Here is a 25,703-nt window from a genome sequence, read left to right as displayed (position 1 = left end):
GATCAATTTACTCCACTTACATTTAATTGGATCGTATTATTACAAAACGTAATAATCCTTTCATGTTCCTTCATCAGTCTGAATTTGATCATCACATTGGAAATGGCTCAAGCTCATGAGCGTGTGTTTGTTTTGATTTGTGTCTGTCCCGCTGTGCGCGCACGAACGTGTGTGATTGCGTCCGTGATGTGTTTGTTTTCTGCGCGTGTGAGAGAGACAGACAGGGGCTGCATGTGCGTGCGCGCATGCTTGCGTGTGCGTGTAATAATCAAACCCCCCCCCCCACCCCCACCCCCAAATAATAATAATTGGGTTACTTATTTACTTACGCCTAGCCCAACTTTGGGCATAGGCCACAAACTAGAGCTCTCCAGACATCCCGGTCCTGGGCCATTTTCTCCAGCTGTCCCCATGTGTGGCCAGATCTCTTCACATCTGCATCCATGTCACGGCGCCAGGTGTTTCGTGGTCTTCGTGGTGTTCCAGAACAGGGCATATCTTGTGATGCTACATGCAGGCTTGCGAAGAGTGTGGCCGATCCATCGCCAGCGCCTTTGGATGATTTCTTCCTCCACCGGGTGTTGACTTGTTCGCTGCCACAGTTCTCGGTTACTGCTTTTATTTGGCCAGCGAATTCGGAGGATTCTTCTGAGGCAGGTGTTTATGAATGTCTGGATTCTTGTCATAGTGTTTACAGTTGTTCTCCAGGTTTCTGCTCTGTACAGCAGGACCGGCTTTACCATAGAATTAAAAATCTTTTAAATTTTTAATTGGGTACCTCGATTATAAAATAAAAAAAATACAAATATCGGTCGACAACTGGCATACAATGAAGTATCGTATATAGGATTAGATCATGGGGATCTCTGTGTTCTTACGATGCCTGGTAGCGCTTCATCATGACCTCCCGAGTCCCCACAGTACCATGAAGAATCCAATAAATCCGGACTGGCAGACTTCAGCAAAGTCTGGATGATGTTATCAGGCGTAAGAAATCCTGAATGATTTGTTGAGTCGGTCATGGGATGTTTGACGTCAGGCACGACAATGTGTATATACTACATAGCATGTTGACAGAGGCCTGGACTGTCTTGCAAGACGACCTCCAACTCGGATCAGCTGGCTTGTTTGATCGTGTTCAGGAGCTACTGTCAAACATTCAAGAGTCGACAGTTGTTGCTGGGCAGTCTCCTGTGGGCCAACATGGCAAGCGTCTCATTCTGATAACATCTACCGTCATTTTACACCCTAAATCGCCTCCTTATCACCGATTCATGTACCCCGGAAATGTGGGGGCTCCTAATTCTAATTCATAGGATTGCAAAATGATATATTATTGAGGGTTTATTTTTTTACATTATGTGATTTTGGCTTAATTTGAGCCATTAAGACCTGGAACGCATCTGTGTGACCATAGCTTTTAACCACTTTAACCATTATTTTAAACTTTATTAGCTACAAGCTTGTAGATCTGCTATTTTTGTGAATCTTTGAATATATATTCTTTCACAGCATATATTCACAGCACATATTCTTCTGGGAGGTCCCTGCAACCAGTGACATAGAAACATAGGTTTTTCAGAAAACTGTCAGGATTTAGAAGACATTTGAGAAGAACACATGATGGACCGGAGGGATGACCTACAGCAGAGAGGAGAACACGAGAGAGAGAGAGAGAGAGAGAGAGAGAGATGACATCAGAGGTCAGCAGCCAAGACGTTGCAGTTATGTAGTCTTGCCTGAGTAGAGCAGATAAACGTTTTAATGCCTAGAAGATTATGCTGGCTGACTGTCCATATATTTGAGCTGGTTATAATTCCAGGGTTCGTAGCATGTTTTTCCTCCATTTGCTAAGAAAGATCCTACAGCCATGCTTTCTTTTCCAAGGCCCAATACATACATACACATAGAAACACAACACATTATCGCACCAATTTAAGAAAATACAACACATTTAAACAAAGACAGCAACGCAGCAGCAGTCAGTTCAGAGTTGTTTTCACTCCCCTGAGCAGAACAGTCACCGTGAGGGGTCTGTGTTTTGCCATCCGTGTCTGCCCGTGGCCCCAACCGACATGGCCAACATGTGTTTAAAGGTCTTTCTTTACAACTGCACTCTGTTTGCGCGTGCGCTCTGGTAAAACCTGGTGCTGAAGACAGACACTCAACTTTCCCCCTGCTAAATAAAGGTAAGTGTGACGTCAAAATTGCAGTATCTGTGCACTTGTAGCGGTGTTTGCAAGGTGGTCTCGTCTCTCGTTCATCCAGAGACTCACCAAGTGCCGTTCGTTTCACTTCCCGAAACAAACCCTTCTACAAAATGACAATGCAGCTCTGTCCAACAGCTGCCCTCAGGAATGTTCCCTTTGTCTTTTCCATTTTCTCTCCCTGTCCTGAGCACAAATAAATCAACCTTTCCATTCAGTAAGATGTTGTTCTCAAGAGTTGGGCCCGTGCTCGGAGACGTTGCAACCTTTTCTCAAAGACGTGGACGAGACGCGTGTTCCCATTACGGAAAGTACTGTGCGGTGCTGATAAAGTGATTGAATTCCCCAGAGGCCTGCAGTGCTTCCCCCTGTTTGTCTACGGGGTGGGACCATGTTTGCATCTCAGTGTGGAAATGAGAAAAGATGCCCCCCCCTCCCTCCATCTCTCTTTCTAGCTCTGCAGGACCTAGATGGGAATTCTGTTTTAACGGGGCTCCAGTCCCGTCATGTCACATATGGTTCCACATGTTGTTCAGTCTTTGTTTTAGGCCATAATGACTTTGGTTTTCCTCGTCACGTGATCCTCTCGAAATGCCTCATTTCTTTTGAAGTCTGCCCTTTGTGTTTACATGAATTTCATTTCATGGCAGGAGAAGTTTATTGCTGGCGTTCACATCACTTTCAGCCTGGCTGAGGGGTTGAGTGGAGCCAGGCGACGTCAACAAAAGTTTTACGAATGACTTACAATTTGTCTCTCTGTCTGGGAAGCCATCATTAGGTTGTTAGGATTCACCGTACCGAACCAAGTTTTCTAAATATAACACTCTGGAAAATATAGCCGATCTACAAGCTCCACAATGCGTCAATTTGTGAGCTTGTAGATCAGCCATTTCCTTCGAAGACATTGCATTTGTTGTTATTAGTCGTTAATTATTCATTTTGTGATGATTGCACCACCAGACGAAGCCTCATCAGGATGTTTTTGTCATGATTACGTCCTGCTTTGTATTGTCCACACCAGATTCTATTCATTCATTTAATGACAGGCTAGTGGACAGGGTCAAAGGAGGCGTGTCCCTGTAGTAAATGTGCCACTTCTGTTCCCCTGGGGAGCGATGCGTGCCATGTTATTGACCAAATGATCAACTTCGCTTCTCTTTGACTTGTTTTGTTAACATTTCCCGCGGTACACGTATGTATACGTTCTACTGCATTTTAACTTGTTCGCCGATGACGTAAATACGTTTTACGACCCCTGTTTACGGCAGGCCTCTTACGGCAGCCGCCTATGGCCTGAACCGGCATCCATTTTGAAAACAAAAAACGGTCATCCGATCTCCATAGAGTCCCATAATGGCCTTGATCTTCAGCGGAGTTGATCTCGGAATTAATCCTCAGATTTGGTGAAATTAGATGAAGGTTAGCATATTATCGTATTGCATGCTATTTCGGGACGCGATTGATCGACGGACAGGATGCACTCTTACTTCCGGTTTAAGATGGCCGGTCTCAGGACCATTTGTAGTCGTTTTATAGTTTTTGCGTGGCAAGGGCTACTGAGGTGCCTGAAAACATACCAGCAGGAAATGTGTAGATAATGGAGTAGGTTAGGGATGTCAATTATCGATTAATCCATGAATTGATGAATTGATCATTGATAACCTTATCGATCGATTAACTGGTTAGTTGATAAACTGCTTTTCCCCCCTCAATATCTTACAAAAATCTAAATGTTGCTGATATAGAGAAACAATACAAAAGGCATATTATATTCCTTAATCAAATATTTATTAGACTATTTGAGATACAGGGCCAGGCAATAGCATCTTTTATGAGTCTGTCACATCACATGCAAAAGCAGAGACGTTTCTGTGGTTACCAAGGTGGTAACGTTTAATTGAAGAATTTCTTAACGATTAACTTTAAACATCCCTAGAGTAGGTACCCAATTGCACACACCACTTTAAATACCTCAAGAGTGCTATAGGGCCAACTTACAGCTTACACATTTTGTCTTACTATTGCTGCCATTCTTTAATTGTTTTTGATCTACACGTAAGCTTATAGATCTGCTATTCATCATACAATATAGGGCTCAACAGGTTCGGGTCTCATTGCAGACGTGGCCAGTTGTCCAGTATGTAGTACACAGTACTTGGCTTGTGGCCCGCTGACTAAGTAAAAGTCTCAATGTAGATCTTGCCTGTCACAAGTGAGGTGTCACAAATGACAGAGAGGATTTAACATTACGATGTAGGTGTTTAGCATTTTATTATGGAAACTTAACTTGTCTAATGGGCCTATGTTGGCACTTAATTGGAATGATGTGAACTGCTCATAGCACTACTATTCATTAAGGCTGTTTTGGGATCGCGAGCTTGGCTTTTATATCGGAACTTTGACTCATTAGGCTGGTAGGCTGTTTTGGCTCCCTACTTACAACAGTTGCCTGGTGACAGCTGTTGCCAAGATACAGAAAATGTTCTGGAATTGTGTTGACCCACAATGCGATATGCCAGGGCCCGCCACACAATATTCTGCAGAACCTATGGATTTTATTTGATGAGGTATATAATTTGAGCATATCTGCACAACATCTTTACGTTTATTTGTCTCCATTGCAAAATAACAAGATACAACAACATATTTAACCAAAATGTCTGTTATACACTGTTCCTAATTACATTTTCCTTCAGCTGTGCTGAACAGTGGAATTCGCCAGTAGCATTTTGGATGGATCCATGGCATGCCTGCCTGTTTCTGTCATTAGTGTTAGCTAGCCTACTTCCTCTTAAGCTGCCTTGAAAATAGAACTGACTGTTGATATATGTATCGTCCTCTGTCAACCTCTTTGCAACGCTCAATCCCATTTTCATGTTTACATCTCGGGTGATCTACAGTCTAGGCTATTAACCACATGAACCCTTTCAGCTTTTCTGGGCATTTCAACTTTCAACTTTTCTGGGATTGTCATGTTAGGTGAAACAATTCTGCAAAAAGAGTTCATAACATGACAAGAGTAGTGCTGCTCCTTTGACCCAACTGGTGTGTTATTGGCAGTGGTGGAAAGTAACTAACTACATTTCTTATTATTTGTACTTTTACTTTAGTATTTCAAATTTCCATCAATTCTACTCCACTACATCTCGAAAGCAAATATTGTACTTTCACTCTTTAATGTATTTATTAAACTTTAGTTACTACTTACTTTGTAGATTTGGATTATTATCACAAGACATACAGTAACCATTTCAGCCATTTGAAAATAGCTAACCTATACAAGCTCACAATGTTGCATTGTGAGCCTGTAGATCTGCTATTTTCAAAAGATTGTTATACATTTGACATTCTGCACAATGAGTACTTTTACTTTTGGTACTTTAAGTACATTTTGATGCCAATACCTTTGTACTTTCACTCACGTACATTTTGAATTCCGGACTTTCACTTGTAACAGAGTACGTCTACATCGCGGTATTGATACTTTTACTTAAAGGGATAGTTCAGATTTTTTGGAATGTTATTTTCCGGTGGGACGTCATCGAAAATGTTCCCCCCCCATTTTAGCCGACGAGACCGAAAATCTTAAAATAACTCTTGATCTAAATCATTCCGTCCAATTCTAAGAAAAGATTATGTGTTCATCGCGGTCCCGTCGCTAGTCACGTTGTTGTCGATCGCCTCGGGAGTGTTTTGGCTACATGAAACTACTGCTATAAATCGCTGGGCGCTCTGATTTAATGGATTAAATAACCCTGGGCGTTCGGGGTGTTATAGTGGTTCCAACTGTATTAATTGATTGCCCAAGTCGCGTGGTGGGAGTTCTGCTCTGGTTTTGGTGAAATATTAAGTAGTTCCAGTAATTTTGTGGGGGGCACTGGGGGCCACGCATTCAAACTAAATGAGTCCACAAAACTATTATTATTTGTTATTTTTTTTACCCCTCTATCACACGGAACTATGTTTTTTGTGTCCATATCACTACGCCCCAAAAAATAGTTCCATGTGATAGAGGGTTCACCATTTTGGGCAGGAACCTCTTTTCGTGTTAGCATTATGTTATACTTTAGCTATTGAAAAATAGCAGATCTACAAGCTCATAGCGCGCCACCGAGTGGCGCGCTACGAGCTTGTAGGTCTGCTATTTTTGAAAAATCGAAGAACGACTAACATAGAAACATAGCTTTTTCAGAAAACATTTGAGTACTTTTTCCACCACTGGTTATTGGCTAAGAGCAGAGAGCCGCCCCGTCCCTGGCCCTCGGTGCTAACACAGTGCATTCTCCTGCTTTCTTGTCTGCTCCGTGTTACAGTGTGACCTCTGCTTTGAGTGGGTGGGGCCGTGTGTGTGTGTGTGTGGGGGGGGGGGTCCTTTCTAAACATACCGAAAGACAGACAGGGATGGAAACAGTACTCACAATCTTTACTCAAGTAAAACTCTCAATGTAGATTCTCTCTATCACAAGTGAAAGTCCTGTGTTAAAAAAATTACTTGAGTCAAAGTACAAAAGTATTGGCATCAAAATTATCAAAAAAAGTACCAAAGTAAAAGTACTCATTGTGCAGAAATGTCCCATTTCAAGTTTTTCAAAATGTATACACACACTTTTGAAAATAGCACATCTAGAAGCTCACAATGTATGTTTTGAAACAATAATAGAAATGTACTAAATAACTAGTAACTCAAGTTTTCAAATAATTGTAGCGGAGTAAAACGTACAATATCTGCCTCTGAGATGTAGTGGAGTACAAAGTAAAGTAACTCAAAATTGTACTTAAGTACAGTACTGTTAGTATGTACTTAGCTACTTTCCCCCTTCTGGCTTTGAGTGTGGGTGGGGTGGGAGCGGTGTGTTTCTTTCTAGACATACCAAAAGACCATGTGAAATGTCAGCCTGCAGCCTGTCAGCCTGGCAGGCTGCAGTCAGCCTGCAGCCTGCCAGGGTGCAGTCAGCCTGCAGCCTGCCAGGGTGCAGTCAGCCTGCAGCCTGCCAGGGTGGGGTGCAGTCAGCCTGCAGCCTGCCAGGGTGCAGTCAGCAGGCTGCCAGGGTGCAGTCAGCAGGCTGCAGGCTGCCAGGGTGGGGTGCAGTCAGCCTGCAGCCTGCCAGGGTGCAGTCAGCCTGCAGCCTGCCAGGGTGCAGTCAGGCTGCAGCCTGTCAGGGTGCAGTCAGCCTGCAGCCTGTCAGGGTGCAGTCAGCCTGCAGCCTGTCAGGGTGCAGTCAGGCTGCAGCCTGCCAGGGTGCAGAACCGACTGTGTAATCCAACTCTTCGCACACACAGAGAGAGAGAGAGACACAGTGTTGTGGTCGGCACCCTCAAGCTTATTGGCTCGTAATTGCTTTTGAATCACACTGACAGCCAAATCAGGGGAAGGAATTAGGTGTGTGTTGGGTTCCGTGGAGGGTTAACGCAGGTGGGAGTGCATAGTTTCAGCTACAAATCAGGGATAGGACCTAGAGTGTGTTGTGTGTGTGTGTGTGTGTGTGTGTGTGTGTGTGTGCGCGCGTGCGTGCGTGTCGGGGGGGGGGGGGGGGGGGGGGGGATGGTATGCCAGTGCTAGTTGTGGCATACTGTTCAGTGCTTACCAATTACCATGCATTTTAAATGACATCATCAGCGCTGTGACATAGTGTGTGTGTGTGTGTGTGTGTGTGTGTGTGTGTGTGTGTGTGTGTGTGTGTGTGTGTGTGTGCCTGCATGTGTGCGTGCGTGCGTGCGTGCATGTGTGAGTGTGCGTTAGTGAGTGCATGCATATATTATCTGTGTGTGTGTCTGTATTAAAGGGATATTTCACTTTCAAGAAAACATTGGTGACTTTATTTTTTCGTCTACTCGGGCCTTTGTAAACACCACAGAAAGTTTGATATTCATTTTAGCTTCCTATACAGTCCCGCAGTGTCAATTGTCTAATGTAATCCTGGGTGCTACACTTCCTCTGCCAACCTGGGGAGAGCAACGGACTGACCACATGCTTCTGTGGGTCCGTGTTTAGGTGTGTACAGCCAGATGTGCAGTGGTGGGAAAAGTACTCACAATCTTTACTTAAGTAAAAGTAATACTCCAATGTAGACATACTCTGTTACAAGTAAAAGTCCGGAATTCAAAATGTACCAAAAGTAAAAGTGCTATGCATGTCACAATGCATCGCACCGTGAGCTTGTTGATTGGCTATTTTCAAATGGCCAAAATGTATAAAGGGCTGAAGTGGTTTTGTAATGATAATCCAAATCTACAAAATAAATAGTAACTAACGTTTTTTAAATACTATATAACAATTGCCAATATAAATAATTGGAATTTGGAAATACTCCAGTGAAGTAAAAGTACCTCAAAATGTTACTTAAGTACAGTACTTGAGTAAATGTACTTACCGGTAGTAGTAGTAGTAGTAGTAGTATTATCCACCCCTCCCATATGTGTATTCCATCTCCATGTGACATGGGGAGAATCATGTGTGTGATTTAGAATGATCGGTTCAGTGGTCCTAAAAACCTTTCATGTCAAGGTCAAGGACCCTCAAATAAATAAAAAAATATTTTTCTGAAATGCTCAAAAATAGCAGAGTTTAAATATCTGCTGTTATTGAATAGCCAACATTTAAATGCCTGGATAATGTGGTTAAAATTGTTGTGATGCTGTGTAGAAACTACTTTAGCTGGGGACCCCCTATAACTCCCACAAGGACCCCTGGCAGTCCCCAGACCCCACTTTGCGAACCCCTGGCTTAGTTTGAAATGCAGGATTACTGTATGTTATGATAACGCATAGAGTCCCCTAACCCAGGGTAATTTGACACAGTTTTCTACTGTACCTCTGTGCCTTGGCAAGTGCAGAGAAAGACATAAATATTACGCAGTTTAGATTTATGTGCTTTTTATTGTGATGTGTGTAATTCATCTTTTTTTTTTCTTTTTTCGTGCTACTAAACTCTGATTTCAGATGACACCAGATATATTGCCCTTTGGCAGGCAGCTGTTTCTAATCTGGGGGTTTTAGTAATGTGTTAAAAATGTATGAAAGATACAAGTCTCAGATATTGTTGTGTGGGCCAATACTATTGAGTAATCATATATGATTTATGGTTTCAAAGCACTAGCACATTAGTTTCACTGTTATCATACAGAAAATGTGTCATTGATCACTGATCAGTGTGCTGCACATGATAGCATGCTGTGTGTGTGTGTGTGTGTGTGTGTGTGTGTGTGTGTGTGTGTGTGTGTGTGTGTGTGTGTGTGTGTGTGTGTGTGTGTGTGTGTGTGTGTGTGTGTGTGTGTGTGTGTGTGTGTGTGAGTGTGCGTGTGCGTGTGCGCGCGCGTGCGTGTGTGTGCCCTATATTTTTTTTGTTGATAAGGTTTGATGTACAGCATTATCATTTATTATCTGGGCCATAGTCTGCAGGCCTCACGTTGTGCAGCTTGCCGTGGCATAATGACACAGTGGCCTTAATCCCAGCTGCACCATAACCACAGGGGACATTCCAGTGCTGCCCTCCCCTCAGGTCTGGCACCAAGACACTGGTCTGCTCTGCTCTTCCGCCTTGCGGGACATGTTTGAGACGGCAGCTGCCACTCTGTCACATTCCTTACTACTTCCATCAGACACGCCGTCTCGCGAACGAGACCAATGGTCGGCGTTATTATCGCCCATCACTCCCAGGGATGGGATTATAGAGCTGTCACGATTACAGATTTAAATTGTTGATTAATTGTCACACACATAATTTGCGATTTACGATTTAATTGTGTTTTCTGCGTTGAATGTTGGAACGTTACAACTTGTATTTCTGTTTGCGTTTTAGGCTAATGTAATCACTGACACATTTAATAATTGTTTCACCAAATGTGAAAAAGTGTTCACCAAACAATAGCCAGTCTACAAGCTCACAACGTTGTGAGGTTACTGATGACACGTACATTAAGGCACATGGAACTGGCAGTTTCAGGAGCTCATGAGGTTTGGGCAATGCTGATGCTTGGCAGAGGCTGCAGTGTCAACCTGCATCAACCACTGATGGTATACAAGACCGTCTGATGCCGCCTGGCACTTCTGTGCCACGCGCACGCTCGCTCCCTTTGTTCTTCGACGTACTTGGTAGCCAGCCCTCAAGCGTCAAGTTAACGCGCACGCTGTGCAAATTAATAAATTGAAATGGCCTGCAGCTGTTATGCCTGCATCTGACTGCTTCTATTTTGAAATGAAGCAACACATACGGTATTTAAAACGGATGCAGTACATCTGTGGGACGTCCAGGTACATTTCTGTCTCAGACATCGGCAGTTGTGCACAATGGGCTATATGAACACACGCCATTTTGGAAAGAACTTGGGCCACTTCCCTACTTCCTTCACAGATGTTACCGCTGATACTAATGAAGGCTCTGTTCCATTCTGGTCAAACAGAGGCAGGGCGCTGTGCGTGTCGGCTCACTGGAAACACTCCTACACCAGTGGGTCTCAAAGTGTCCTTGTGGTGTGTAACTCTGTGTGTGTACACTGAGAGTGTACAAATGCATACATTTGCACACTCTCAGAGTTATGGGGGGTCCTTGAAAATAAAACGTTTGAGAGAACCATTGCACACTAAATGGAACAGAGCCTTAATTAGTATCATCGGTAACACCTGTAAAGGAAGTAGGAAGAGTTATTCTGTGTGCATATACAGCCCATTCCCTCCACTGTACCGTGAGCGTACAGCAAAGCAGTATTCATTGCTTATATATATCACGTGCACGATGAGTCAGCCTCTGTGAGAGAGCACGCTGCCTGCCGCAGGAAGCCTGTTGGATGGATTTGTTGTTATGATTCCCACCAGCCGTGTTTTCGAGTTGTACTTGTACGTTCGTGTCCCACATTCTCGTCAAGTGCGCCATGTTAGCTCTAAGCTGCAGCTACTAGGTTAGGAGATGCAGGCATATACAAATAGCGATGCTGTATTTCTAGTTTTCACATTATGGTCCCTCGCTTCGTTAATTCTAAATGACAGTATGATCCTGCACATGTGGAGACACATCTCCTCAATGGGAGTACTCCTGAAACTACTGCCTCCATTATTCTACTGTACTGCATATTAACTTTCATTTTTCTATAGTATGCCTATATGTATATACTGTGCATATATACTGTATGGACTATATCTTTTTTCTCTCAATGATTCAGATTATTCATTCATAACTAGTGTATACTGTACTGGTTGTGTGCACGTGTGTTTAATTCTGGACAGTTTATTCCATGTGAAGCAGTATTTTTAACAGTTTGAGTAGCTCTTGAAATGTAGAAATACACCGGAATATCTTTACAAGCAATGTGAGCAACAAAAAAATCCCAACTTTTAATAGGAGAAACCAAACCACAGCATCCACAGCAGACGATCCTGATATGGTGCGAAATGCTAATTGGTACGATATATGGGTCAACCTCTAACACCAGAGGAACAGGGCGTGCTCTGTTTGTCGTCTCCGATTAAGACGTCGTCTCTTGAGGTTCTAATTGGCCACGATTCAGACGGTTAATGAAGAAAAAACTAGGTGCTCTAGTCTTCTTTTTTAGTTTTTCCTCTCACTCTCTCATTACAGTGAGCTTTGAGCACAGTCCAGTCCACAGACTGTGCAGGGAATCTGTTGACTGCTCTGCAGTGTGCAGTGGTCTTTCTCATTTCTCTGTGTCTTTTTATGAGAGCACTTTTGCAGCTTTTGTGGTCATAAATAAATATTACTAATTACTGGGAAACCATCATAACAATACATGTTTGACACGGTAGCAGGGCTTTCAACTGGTTTTAAACTGGTTTCATAATACTACAACCTGGATGTTGCCCTGAGCAACTAAAACAGGACACAGAACAAAATAACAAAATAACGTTGACCCTTGCAGAACATCTTTTGACACACATATGGTCCAAAACAACCAGCTGAGAGAGAAACCGTTTAGAACGGCCTGGTCCAGTGACGATCAAAACTCTGCTCTCAAGTTTGGTTTGTTTGAAACGTGTTCCAAGTGCCTCGGTTCACTTCTGCTCCAGTGTTTGAGTCTAACTGAGGCTTATACTGACTGAGTGAAGGTGATGCCAGCAGAGGCCCACAGGGAGGGATCTGCTGCTGAAAAATGTAGAGCGAGCCATGGGTTGGTGGGTGAGGTGGCTGAGGAAACAGGCTGCAAGTAAATGGTGCATTTATATAGCGCCTTTATCCAAGGCTTTACAGAGATTGTGCATTACATTCGCCCATTCACACACACACACATCCACACACCGATGCCGGAGGAAATCATGCAAGGCACCAACCTACACATCGGGAGCAATTAGGGGTTCAGGGGTTGCCATCTGGTCACTCTACCCCTGAGCCACTGCCGCAGAGCCATGGGTTGGTGGGTGAGGTGGCGGGTGAAACAGGCAGACATGTACAGCCATGGTACAAATAGACCCTGACGAAGACCTTTTGGTCGAAACGCCTAGGTCCTGTTATCTATTTGCCTTGCTCATCAATAACTTATTTGAATTTTCCACCAAAGACGGAGTGCCTTGGATTCCCTTTTTTCGTTTCAAGTCTGCAACTTACACCTTTGACAAGCAGTACAACTTGGAGGAAAGTTACCTTTTGTCAGTGATGGGCAAGCTACTTGGAAAATGTAGTAAGCTACACTACCAGTTACTCTCTATTAAATATAGCTCAACTACAACGAAGCTATCCCCAGATAATTGTAGCAAGCTACACTATAAGCTACATGGCAAAAGTAGCTAGCTACATGGACACTACTTTTTTTTTTAATATTTTTTATCAACTTAATGATCAAGTTTCCACCGAACAAATAGCCTAATAGGCAGGCAAAAATGCTTAGTTTGATTGTTTATTAAAAAACAAACAGGAAACAAGCCCTCTGTCTGGCTTTTGGTGTCAACTTTTTCACATTTACTTGTATTAATGTACCTTGCGGTGTCAGGAGCCGGCTGATTCATGTGTTCAGTGTTGGGAAAGTTCTTTTTTTAATTAACTATAGTTCAGTTCACAGTTAATTTTTTTAAAGGAACTAATTCAGTTCATAATTCAACATTTTGTACTAAAGTTCATGGTTCCAAAAAATGAACGATTTTAGTTATATATATATATATTGTTTTATTATTATTATTGCCACAGCCTAGCCATTTGCACACCAGCTGAGAGACATAATTTAGACTAGAGAATGCTAGTCTCTCAAGACAGACTGTTGCCTCGATAGGCACTGTTTTACCGAATATTTGAGGATGGGATACTCATATTGAGAGAATGCTGACAGGCACTTAAATGAGATGTTAATGTCCGTAGGTAGACTTAGAAATAAAACTAGTGTTGACTAATCAATACAAGTGGCTCTTATTTTGATGGGGCAGTTTCTGCACAAGAAGTCCGTTTGACTTGTAAACAAGCTACGATGAATGAGCTGTCAAAGTACTAGTCGCTAAACCACGTTAGCGATCAAATTTACAATATGAAAACTTTCACTTAGACAATAATGTAGGTTACACACGCTGGAATTAAACATGGAACCTGCAGGCAGCATTAGGTGAGTAATTAATTGTGTTGTGTTAGAGATAAAAGGACAGCTGCTGCGTGGGATCCTCTTGCTTAACAACATAACTGTGTCAGACTCATCTTATCTAAACCAACCAATCATGGATTTTTTTCCAGGGATTTTTTTCCCCCACAAAACTTTATTTAACAGTCAATTTGTAACGTATAGCTTTTGTTGAAAGCTACGTCACTACTTGGGTCTAAAAATAGCTACACTACAAAAAACGCTACTTGGTTCAAAAGGAGTGAAGCTACCATCAAGCTACTGATAAATGTAGTTAAGCTATGTAGCTTCGCTACTTGTAGCTAGCTACTGCCCAACACTGCCTTTTGTCTATATGGTTCTACCTGTATCACCAAAGAGCACCCATCTAAGAGCCACTAACTGAACCCTGCAGCGCTTACATCTCTCTATTTTTATGTACAGCCATGGGTTGGTGGGTGAGGTGGCTGCATGGGACAACAGGCCTCGGCCAGGCTTACTCATCTTACTCATCAAGAGAAAAGCCTGGTCACAATATAAGGCATAGATTGCATAGCTGGAAATGTCGAGCCGGAACATCCGTCAGATTTATTGCCCATGCACGTACGCACGCACACACACACACACACACACACACACACACACACACACACACACACACACACACACACACACTTTCCTCTAGCGCCACCATTAGCTCCAAATGTCCAATTGCACACAAGATATCACAAAATCCATTGGGCGTATTGCTGTGTAACATGAGCTTTGCTTTGTAACTGCACCTGCCAATGAGTGACAGGTTAGGCTGAGTAATGGCAGACTCACCAGAAACAGACGATTGGACAGCAGGCTTAGAAAGTGATAAACTGTAGTAGTCTTTGCCAAAAAGTTGACAAAAATTGTTGTTGAATTATGGTTGTTGTTGTGCCTGTGTTCCAACCACACAAGGGAATTAAACATAAATAAAAATGTAGTAGCCTGCATACTCATGGTTTAACCTTTTGGATAAACCACAGCACAGAGTAATGAGAGACAGAAGAAGAGAGATGACATGCAGCAGTGGTTGAGCGCCGTGCTTGAACCTACGATGGTACTCGACACGAACCACACAGCTCGAGGATTTGAATGCCATCGATGCATTGGAAGGGACAAAATCACGTTTAATCAGAGCATTCCATGCTCCAGTAGAGCAAATCGTTGGGTGCATGTCTTTTTTCCGACACTCTTTTAGCCGACAGGACAATGGTCCGACAGTTTCGGACTATTGTCTGAAATACCGTCTTTTTACTCCAACAGTTCGACACGACATTAGACAGACAGAAGTTCCCGCAATAGTCCGACAAACCGTAGGTTAGACAGGTTACCCTAAGGTTAGACACCCCAGGAGGTTAGACAGGACAATAGTCCGATACGGGAGGGGAGGTGCGTGCGTGCGTGCGGGGGTAAATGTGTCAAGTCACGTGACCACTGGCTGTGCTACGAATATGAATTATTATTATTATAGTAACTTAATAGTTCCTGCTGTAAAACACCCAATCATATCGTTATCTTTCTTCATATATATTTTTTTTTCTGCTCTCGTTGCAAAAGACCGCCTCCCAGTGGAACGTTTCTTTAAGGTAAGTCACGGCTTTCTTAGTCTAGGGGTCTGTGCAAATGCCTCTCGATTTATTGCTGCTGGTTCGGATCCCGCTCATGGCAAACTTAAAAACTTTTATTTTATAATGTTCTTTCGTAGCCTTTATTGTGTATGGACACAATAGCTACATTTTAGACTGTATCATTATTTTATATTATATTTAAAAAAATAGCCGTATTGAATTAATACATATTTAATTATTTGATAGGCAGGCAGGCAGGCAGGCAGGCAGGCAGGCAGGCAGGCAGACAGACAGACAGACAGACAGACAGACAGACAGACAGACAGACAGACAGACAGACAGACAGACAGACACGCAGGCAGACAGACAGACAGACAGACACCAGGCAGGCAGGCAGACAGACACCAGGCAGGCAGGCAGGCAGACAGACAGACAGACACGCAGACAGACAGGCAGACAGACAGACACCAGGCAGGCAGGCAGACAGATAGACAGACACGCAGACAGAAGGCAGACAGGCAGACAGACAGACAGACAGACAGACAGACAGACAGACAGTCTGTCTGTCTGCGTGTCTGTCTGTCTGTCTGTCTGCCTGTCATATCAGTTTTTATCAGCCATGTAAGTCCCCTAACACCTCAGATCAGTTTAAACCAGCCACGTGAGTCCACTAACCTCATATCAGTTTTAACCAGCCATGTAAGTCCCCTAACCTCATATCAGTTTTAACCAGCCACGTACTGTAAGTCCCCTAACCTCATATTAGTTTTAACCAGCCACGTAAGTCCCCTAACCTCATATCAGTTTAAACCACCCACATAAGTCCCCTAACCTCATATCAGTTTTAACCAGCCATGTAAGTCCCCTAACACCTCAGATCAGTTTAAACCAGCCACGTAAGTCCACTAACCTCATATCAGTTTTAACCAGCCATGTAAGTCCCCTAACCTCATATCAGTTTTAACCAGCCACGTACTGTAAGTCCCCTAACCTCATATCAGTTTTAACCACCCACATAAGTCCCCTAACCTCATATCAGTTTTAACCACCCACATAAGTCCCCTAACCTCATATCAGTTTTAACCAGCCACGTACTGTAAGTCCCCTAACCTCATATCAGTTTTAACCAGCCACGTACTGTAAGTCCCCTAACCTCATATCAGTTTTAACCAGCCACGTACTGTAAGTCCCCTAACCTCATATTAGTTTTAACCAGCCACGTACTGTAAGTCCCCTAACCTCATTAGTTTTAACCAGCCACGTACTGTAAGTCCCCTAACCTCATATTAGTTTTAACCAGCCACGTACTGTAAGTCCCCTAACCTCATATTAGTTTTAACCAGCCACGTACTGTAAGTCCCCTAACCTCATATTAGTTTTAACCAGCCACGTACTGTAAGTCCCCTAACCTCATATTAGTTTTAACCAGCCACGTACTGTAAGTCCCCTAACTAATCTAGCCATGATTTCCCGCACAGAATGCAGCTTACTGAGATCTGATAGGTCAGTAGACGGTAGACGCGTCTCCATCTACCGGAGCATTGGATGCTCTAATTAAACATGATTTTGTCCCTTTCAAAGCATTGATGGCATTCGAAACTGGTTCGAAACTGTCCGAGTATAGCCATAACATCATGTCATCTTGGCTGTCTTATCATGGCTGCATGACTTAGGCCTCGCATACTTTTGTCCTGGGCTCTGGCAGTAATGTGTGTTGTGTGTTGTGTGTTATGTGGAGGGCTGAGGTAATGCTGCTGAGTCTGGGGCCTCCCCTCTCGGCTAAAGTACACAGGCACCGAGCACATGTTTACCCAACAGAGGCAGTGGGACATTGAATCCTAAATCTCTTCCCTTCCTCGCGCTCCACTGGCCCAATTATGAACCCAATAACAGCAACCTGCCCCCCAACCAGGAAATGCCACTGTGTGGAAATTAATGAAGAGACAGGAATGAATGAAGGGACCGCACCATAGGTGGTCCCACTGACTGTTTTGTCCTTTTCTTACTATTGTCATAGTTTTCTGTGGGGGCGAAGTCTTCCTAAATTACCCATTTCTGTGAAATATTTAAAATGAAGCTTAAAATTATTATATGAGAGGTATATTTCTGTGTGCAGGTGATCTGTACAGACTGACCTTGTTCTGACTTGTGACATTATGTTGATGCTTAATACATACTACATTTACATACATTTCTTTTTATCCTAACAATGTCTTCTGTGTGTTTGTGTGTCTCCCTCACTGTCTGTCTGTCTCTTTCTCTCTCTATCTGTGGTTCAATTCCTCTATCTCCCTTCTCACCACTGCATCGGTGCTGGCCCCCTGAAGCAGGAAACAAACAAAGGTATGTGATTCATTCAGTTCATTTACATGTGTGTGTATACATGTATTTGCACGCAGTGATGGAACACAGAAGGGCAGTGACTAGGGATGTCCCGATCAAGTTTTTTTGCTCCCGATCCGATTCCGATCATTTGAAAATGACGTGATCGGCCCCGATTTCCGATCACCCGATCCGATCAGGACAACCCTAGGTGACAAAAATCACAATAATGAAAGAATAATGAAAAGGCCATACAAAGATGAGAAACGGATTGCAAATTTGAGACCCATGACAAAGTCTCACATTGAAACAAACCAGCCTAACATCAGTGTTGCCAATGTCTGCTTACTATAAGCACTTATAAAGGGCTTGTTTTTCTGTGAAGTTGCTTGTAAATATTGGTAGTGGCCGGTTGCAGTTTTCTGGGCTTGTTCTTAAAGTGTAGTTGCTTATTTGGGCTTGCTTCCTATCGTTGTTTAAACTAGTAATACTCAAACATTTTCATGTCAAGGACCCTCCAAATTAATATGTATTTGTCCGCAGACTGAATACCGTTTGTGCCAGGGAGACCTCTGTACAAGATTATTTTCAAATTTCAAAATATTTCAAAATTATTCAAATAATCTCCCAAGATGTTTTGAAAATAGCAGCTCTACAAGCTCACAACGTGTCACATCGCAGAGCGTTGTGATCTTGTGGATTGGCTACTTTAAAATAGCCGATGTATATAGGGTTAAAGTCCTCACGTGGCCTCCCTAGTCGCTTCTTTTTGGGCTTGTTTTCCATCATAGACCTACAGTATAGTTGCTTGTTTCACGCAAAATCTGGCAACACTGCCTAGCAATACACCACTGACCTTGTGCAGAGGAAACAGAAACAGTGGGTTATTTGCAGTGTAACCAGTCCTCCACAGCATGAGGTATTGCAATGGATCCACAGAGCACACAGAAGGCTCGGTAAACACAGCGCTGTCCACTTTCCCATGGAACATCCTTTTCTATGTATACGTACCGGTACGAACAGTACCTATCCTGAAATGAACAGTGAGTGAGCAGTCCAACAGCTGAGCTGCCCTAAATTAACAGTTTGCAGAATGGGTACATTTCACATGAAAGCACAACTCCATACAAGGGCTGTTACTGTGGACGACACTGATAAAACATTACACTTGTTTACAACAGGGTCCACCAAATGGTGGTCCGTGGCTCAAATACAGAATAAATATGGACCTTGACATGAAAACCAATGCAGCTCTTGAGAGTGTAAAATGAACCAAAATCATTCAAGAGTTAAATTATTGTTAAACATTTGCATTACTTAATTTACAAGAAATCTACAGTACACAATGAGAGAATGTAGAATAATAATTTTTTTGATCAACGTTGCCTGTTATCTCTCTTAAATGGTACCACATCAATACAGCATAGAACCCAACTTTAAAAAAACAACAACAGAATCTTGGGTCTGAGAGGCTAAAATGTCATCAAATAATGGTCTGTCGCTCAAATGGCGAATAAATAATGGCCCTCGACATGAAACGGGTTGAAAACCGCTGCTGTAGTGGAAGCAGCATGCGGCCTCTCTTGGCACGGCCACACGGTCAGGCACCGCAGTCAGCGCATCACTGGGTCAAAGCAGCTCTACTGACTGCATGGCATGCCCCCCCCCCCCCCTCCGGGGTCCCCTGTGCAGACCAGACCAGGGGTGAGGAGGGTATACCGTCTCCAGGGACGTGATGGAGAGGTGCTTCGGTTGTTAGGTCGGTCAGCAGGAGCCGGATGGACGTCCGTGTGAACGTGTCAGTGCAAGCGAGAATATAGCGAAAAGGTTCCCCACAAAAGGCCCCCACAAATGTGTGTGTGTGTGTGTGTGTGTGTGTGTGTGTGTGTGTGTGTGTGTGTGTGTGTGTGTGTGTGTGTGTGTGTGTGTGTGTGTGTGTGTGTGTGTGTGTGTGTGTGTGTGTGTGTGTGTGTGCGTGCGTGCGTGCGCGTGTGTGTGTGTGTGCACGTGTGTGTGTGTGCGCGTGTGCGTGTGTGCGTGCGCTTCAAGGCTGCATTGTTGAGTGCACCCCCACATCCCCCCTTGACGACTGCCTCAGAGATGGCCAGGATTCGCACACACACACACACAGCGACGGCCGGGGGCTTTGTGCTCAACATACAGGGCCGACCGCTAGCGGCGGGGCCACACGCTGGTGGGGGTCCCCGGGGGTCCGAGAACCTCCAACTATATCATATATTCAGTAGACAGCCCAGGCTTCATTGTGGCTACTGATAATTCAGGATTTGTTCAAAAAGGAAAAAATTGCCGTTTTACCCCAGAGAGGCTGACCAGGTGGAGAACTAAACGCCTATGAGGTGACCACCGAAAAGGTGGTCACCTCTTCACCTAAAACTGGAGTGTGAATAGGCCTTAAGCCCCACATAGTTGCTAAGCCAGGCCTAATTGAGAATGATGGCACTTTTGTTCCCTTGAATGGCACCCACTCACTTGTCTGAAGTGACAAGAGGGGGTCTTGCTTTCAAAGCACTCAATGATCTCACTCAGGCCTTCCCATGCTGACTGTGCACTGGCTGCAGGTCCCCAAACTTCTCCCTGCCAAGGGGACCCCCACATAGCCATAGCCCCTCCCCCTTATTGCCAAATGAAAGAAAATAGAAAATAGCAAACATCTATAAGGGGTCTGGAAACCTCCAAGGGTCCTTGAGGGGGTTTCCAAGGGGTCCCCAGCTAAATTTGTTAATGCAGCGTCACAATCATTTGAACCCCTTTATCCATATTTTATATGTTGGCTATTCAAAAATAGCTTGCAGCGGGTCACTTTGTGCGCAACTGGTATACGTTGCACCTTTTTTTTAATCTTTAAAGATTTATTTTATTCAATTATTAGCACAAATCTTCTCTTCTGGATGGCCACTGGCACAAAACATTTTCAGATAGATTTCTTTTTTACATTTAACATTTTTTGTTCCCATCTCCTATCCAATTGCCCCCCCCTAGTAGTCCCGCAGAGGGCCGCAGCCCCTACTTTTGAAAGCGCTGCCCCAGCCGCTGCCCTTTACTACCATTAGAAAACAGTTCAATCATTCTGGGTCAGACATTCACCGGGTGAACTCAGCTCTGGCGGCCCAGGCCCAGCATCACACCGGCTGCCAATTGGCTGCAATGTGTGCAGATGTGCTGTGCTGGCAATGCAGCACGATTCCTTCAGCGTTTTGGAGATACTCTGGAAATGCGATGTGGCTGAGTTGACACAAAATGCCTATGTTGTTATTCCTGCATGGGTCCATTGAGAAGAACAGAAAAGATGGTTTGGACACATTTTAACTACTTTGAATCTGGCGTCCAGATGACAGTGAAGTTACAATTTAAGGAAAGACCGTCCATTACTGCATCAAAAGTAATTGACAACTATACTATAAAAACTGGTCAAACATTGGCGAAATTGTCAAATAAGGCAACGCTTGTGTGAAAATAGCCGATCTACAAGCTCACACAACGCCTCACGTTTCAAGGCGTTGTGAGCCTGTGGAGTGTTGTAGGGTTGGGGGGGAGGTCCCCAGTCCAAAAAATTATTATGTTGTCGGCGGTCACGGACTGAGAAGGTCTATTATTTATTCGACATTTGAGCCACGGACCGCCATAATGAGATTTAGCCTCTCAGACCCAAAACGAAAGAATATTCTGTTATCGTTGGATACGATTTTGTCCACAATCCATGCTGTATTGATGTTGGTACCATAGGAGAGATAACGGTTGATCAAATGAACAATTGTTTTATTACATTAAATGTCTTATTGTGTCTAATTGTTAAGACTTTTTGTAAATTAAGTAATGCAGGTGTTTAACAACAATTTAACTCTTTAGAGCGTACGCTCTCAAGAGTTAAAAGATCTAATAATAAACATTCATTTGGTTACCAACTCTCCATCATTTAGCTGGGGACCACCTGGAACCCAGGGGGGGCTTTAGCCCCATTCACAATTTTGGGTCGCTGCCCTCAAGGACCTGTCTGTTTGGTGGTCCTCGGACCACTCACTGGTTGAAAACCACTGCTCTGCATAGACTAGCAGAGCTTAGTAAACAAACAGCACTAGTCACTCACTCTCCCTGCATGCAGAATGCTTCCTGTGCCATTCAGCCATAGCTTAGAGATCACATGCATGACACGAGGCCGGGCTCTGTGTCTACCATGAGGCCTGTAAGCAGAGGTTCCCAATATAGAAATGGTGATCAGCACATTTGGGCATGGCTGTTTTTAGCCCAAGGGGTGTTTTTGGAGGCAAAACTAATGCTTGGAATGGATTCAGAATAACGAAAACCCTGATTTGTTTTGCCTTATAGAGGTTGTTAATGGTATGGTCACATATTATGCTAATTACTGAAATTGCTCAAACTTTTAGCATCTCATCTGCTAAGCCTATAGGTGACATTTGAATCAAAAAACATTTATAATAAACAACATTCAAGGATTTTTAAGAAAAAAACATACCTGTGTGTGTGTGTGTGTGTGTGTGTGTGTGTGTGTGTGTGTGTGTGTGTGTTTGCCAATTATTTGGGGGCCCTTTTGCAATATTTCCACAGCCCACCAATGGGCCCAGCCCCATATGGCCTATAGGCACCGTAGGGCTGACGGCCAGTCTTCTGCTCGCCACTCCCAGGAACAACTCCAGAAGCGTTGCCCTGGAGACCGGGGTCACTGGGAGCAGGAATGTCTACTGCGGAGTGCTGACCCTGATTTATGATTTCATTTAAACCCCCCCCCCCCCCCCCGGCTAGCAGTGGATCTGTGCGGGTAGCCGTGATGCCACAGTGTCCAACCAACAATCCGTTATATTTAATGCCTGATTTAAGGGTCATTTGCAGTGATAACTATATAACTATCGTCCACCATTGTCTTTGTTATGGTTGTGGTGTGGAATTATTTATATTTATAGTTACTGTCCTCGCCGGTTTTCACGTCCCTTCATACTTGGTTGCCTGCCATGCCTTGGACTGGATATAACCCGATCTACAAGCTCACGTGTTTCGATGCGACATGCTTGTGAATCTGCGCTCTTTTTCTTTTGGTGGGCGACACTGGTGTGCGACAAAGTCTAAATCCAGTCATAACGCTGATTAGTTGAGAGTTCACACAGATGTACAGTAGGGCATACTGTACGTGCAATAAGCATAACACATTAGCTAGACCAGTGGTTCTCAAGCGTCTTTGTCTCAGGTCACGCGACTCACGCCTGCAAATTACTTTCTCATCCAAGGCACCTCTGAATGTCATTGTTACCTTAGGCTTAGAAGCTTCCATTTATGTCATATTACGGTAGTCTTCCCCCCTTAGATACAGTATGTGTCACGAGGAAAACTCGAGAGAATAGTAGTTTCCATTACGACATCGACAGATTTAAAATAGCTTCATACTTTCATATTTAACCACTTGAATCCCAGTATCCCTATTCTGGGGGAGCTCATTCACCAAAATTAGCAGATCTACAAGCTCACAACGTGTCACAACATGACGCGTTGTGAGCTTGTAGATCTGCTATTTTTGTCGAGGATGTTTGATGATCTTACACTTATAGGGGGTTTAAGTGGTTAAACTGAAGTGATATTGATACTGTACATTCAAAATATTCTCAAAGCATTCCATGGAACTCCTGCTGGACTTGGTCACGGCACCTACTTAAACCCTGAGCTAGACTGCACTTGCTTGGACAGGTGTGTGTGTGTGTGTGTGTGTGTGTGTGTGTGTGCGTGTGCGTGTGCGTGTGTGTGCGTGTGCATTTATTAAGCCCCCTCGTGCTTTCTGTGTCTCACGCAGGTGTTTGCCTTCGACCACTGCTTCTGGTCTATGGACGAGTCCAACGTTCCCAAGTACGCCGGTGAGTCACTCTCACGAGTGTTTCTAAAGAACTCCAGACATGTCTCAGGCTTGTGTGGAAGCTGCCAGGTGAGCGCCGTATGCTACAGCTCCACCATGGAAAGCTGTGGTCCTTGCATCGTGCAAAATAACCACACAGGCCCCACCCAGCATTTGCATTTTGATTCAGCCAATTCAAACGAATGAACGAGACGGTGACTTCTGTCCTGGGTGGTAAAGTGGACGTGGTTCGGCATAATACAAAGCCATTGGGGTATTTTATTCGACGTGCATATATTATTGGCTCTTACGTAACACGTCGGAACATCAGAAATAGCACACTTTGGTCACGGTTACATCTCCTTTTGTGGACATTCATAGCTTTCATGTACATTTCCCTATGCATGAACTCGAGTGCTAAGTTCCTGAGCCACACATAATATATCGTTGCTGTCGGGTGGAAACCTTGTATGTCCAAAAATGTATTATTCTATTAACGATTTACAATTTAGGCATTTAGCAGACGCTCTTAATCCAGAGTGACTTCAGTAAGCAAGAACAGAACAACACATGGCAATGCATGGTAATACATCAAATGCACATAAACACATTAAAAAACAATCTTTTGCAATAGTGAAAATAGTAGATCTACGAGTTCACAATCATGGCTATTTTCCCTCCTATTGTGTGACACTCTTGTACGACCAAGTAAGGCATTCATCTGTTAAGAAAAACAACAACAACATGCTGACATAATTATGGAGATACGAGGTTTCTTGCCCGACAGCGAGGATATCTAGAGAACACCGCTGAGGTCACTGCTCCCGTCTCCAGTACGTGCCAGATTTACATACTAGTAATTGTCAATACATTTGGGTTCGTCTCCTCGCCTCCCTCGCTCCACTTCTGTGATGGAAATGAAGCGATCCGCGTGTGGTTGGCACGGAAAAGAGACGAGGCAATCTGTTGAGCTGAGGGCTGCCCGAAGGGCCGGGGCCGCACAGGCTTTATTTAGATCATTAAACAGCTGCCCCATTCACCATGAGCATGACAGTGAGCAAAACACAAGAGATCTCTCTGCACGCTCTGCCCAGCACTTTCCACATGACCACACAGGAATCTGCCACCTTTCATGAACCCCCCTTCTCTCTCTCTCTCTCTCTCTCTCTCTCTCTCACTCTTAGCTCTCTTAATTAAGGGACCAAGCCTGTCCCAAAGTAACGTTGGTCCCTTATTGTTTTTGTCTGTTTTTTTTCTTTTTCTCCTCCTCCTTCCGCCAAAAACAGCAGTTCTGGCTGAACCGTGCAGTCGGTTTTCGCAAAACTCGGCAATATAGTAGAGGGCCATGCCAAACTGTGAGGATGCAAAGCCCACTACCATTAGCCAAAAGGTGGCGCCATAGCACTCGATTGAAAATGAAACAGTTAAAATATATCTCCTCCCAGGATCTTTGATCAAAATGCACGAAAATATCTACAACGTGAACGTTTGACCCATACAGACAAAAAATCCGAAGTAAATATTTTTTAAGTGGAAAAATGAAGTTTTTATGAGCCAATGAAAATTGCTGTTTTGTGAAAATTCTTCTTCTGCCCATAATACATACATACATGCATGCAGCATGATATGCTTATGAAACTTTACAGTTTACAGTTTGGTAGAGGGTCATGCCAAATAGCACTGAAACCAGTCTTACTCTAATTGGCCAAAGGGGGAAGCTATAGCAATTTTTTGAAAATTAAATCTTTGAACAGGCATAACTCATGCCTCGTTTGGCCAAAAGTCATGGCACTTGTTTCCACATGTTCCTTGACTCACGGGGAACCTTATCTGTCACTTTGACAAATAAGCTCCATCCTCAGATTTTCCACCATTTTGAGCAGTTTGAAAAACACTTATACCTGATTTTCTGCCTGGACGTTTGTGCAATTTGTGTGAAACATTCTACACACAATCTATGGACCATTATCTGAAATCGCAGTTGAGTAGTTTGTACACACTGTAGTATGCCGGTGGGTGGGTGCAGGTAGAATTTGACGGACTCGGGCATCAGTGCTGTGCAGAGTACTGTACATGTTGAAACATAATGTTACAGTGGGGGATTTGTGCAAGCAATATTTTTGTGATCAGAAATATTTTGGAGGAGAAAGTGAAGAGAAGAAGGGAGTGGTTCAAGGCAGAAACCGCAGATGTT

General features: G+C 43.7%; 1 protein-coding gene across 5 annotated transcripts in view; it reads left to right on the top strand.

The window, feature by feature from the left end:
• Positions 1 to 25,703, top strand: part of kif13a (kinesin family member 13A) — a 96,464-nt gene that overhangs the window by 6,799 nt on the left and 63,962 nt on the right. For all 5 annotated transcript variants that reach the window (XM_083760427.1, XM_083760429.1, XM_083760428.1 and 2 more), the window contains exons 3-4: positions 17,661 to 17,676; positions 23,471 to 23,531. In XM_083760427.1, the coding sequence (XP_083616553.1) occupies positions 17,661 to 17,676; positions 23,471 to 23,531 (77 nt within the window). The remainder of the gene's footprint in view (positions 1 to 17,660; positions 17,677 to 23,470; positions 23,532 to 25,703) is intronic.

The sequence above is a fragment of the Protomyctophum parallelum genome (genome assembly GCF_964188405.1).
Source record: "Protomyctophum parallelum genome assembly, chromosome: 3".
In the NCBI taxonomy this organism is placed as follows: domain Eukaryota; kingdom Metazoa; phylum Chordata; class Actinopteri; order Myctophiformes; family Myctophidae; genus Protomyctophum; species Protomyctophum parallelum.
Note: the sequence above shows the minus strand (reverse complement) of the source record. Positions and strands in the feature narration are given on the sequence as shown.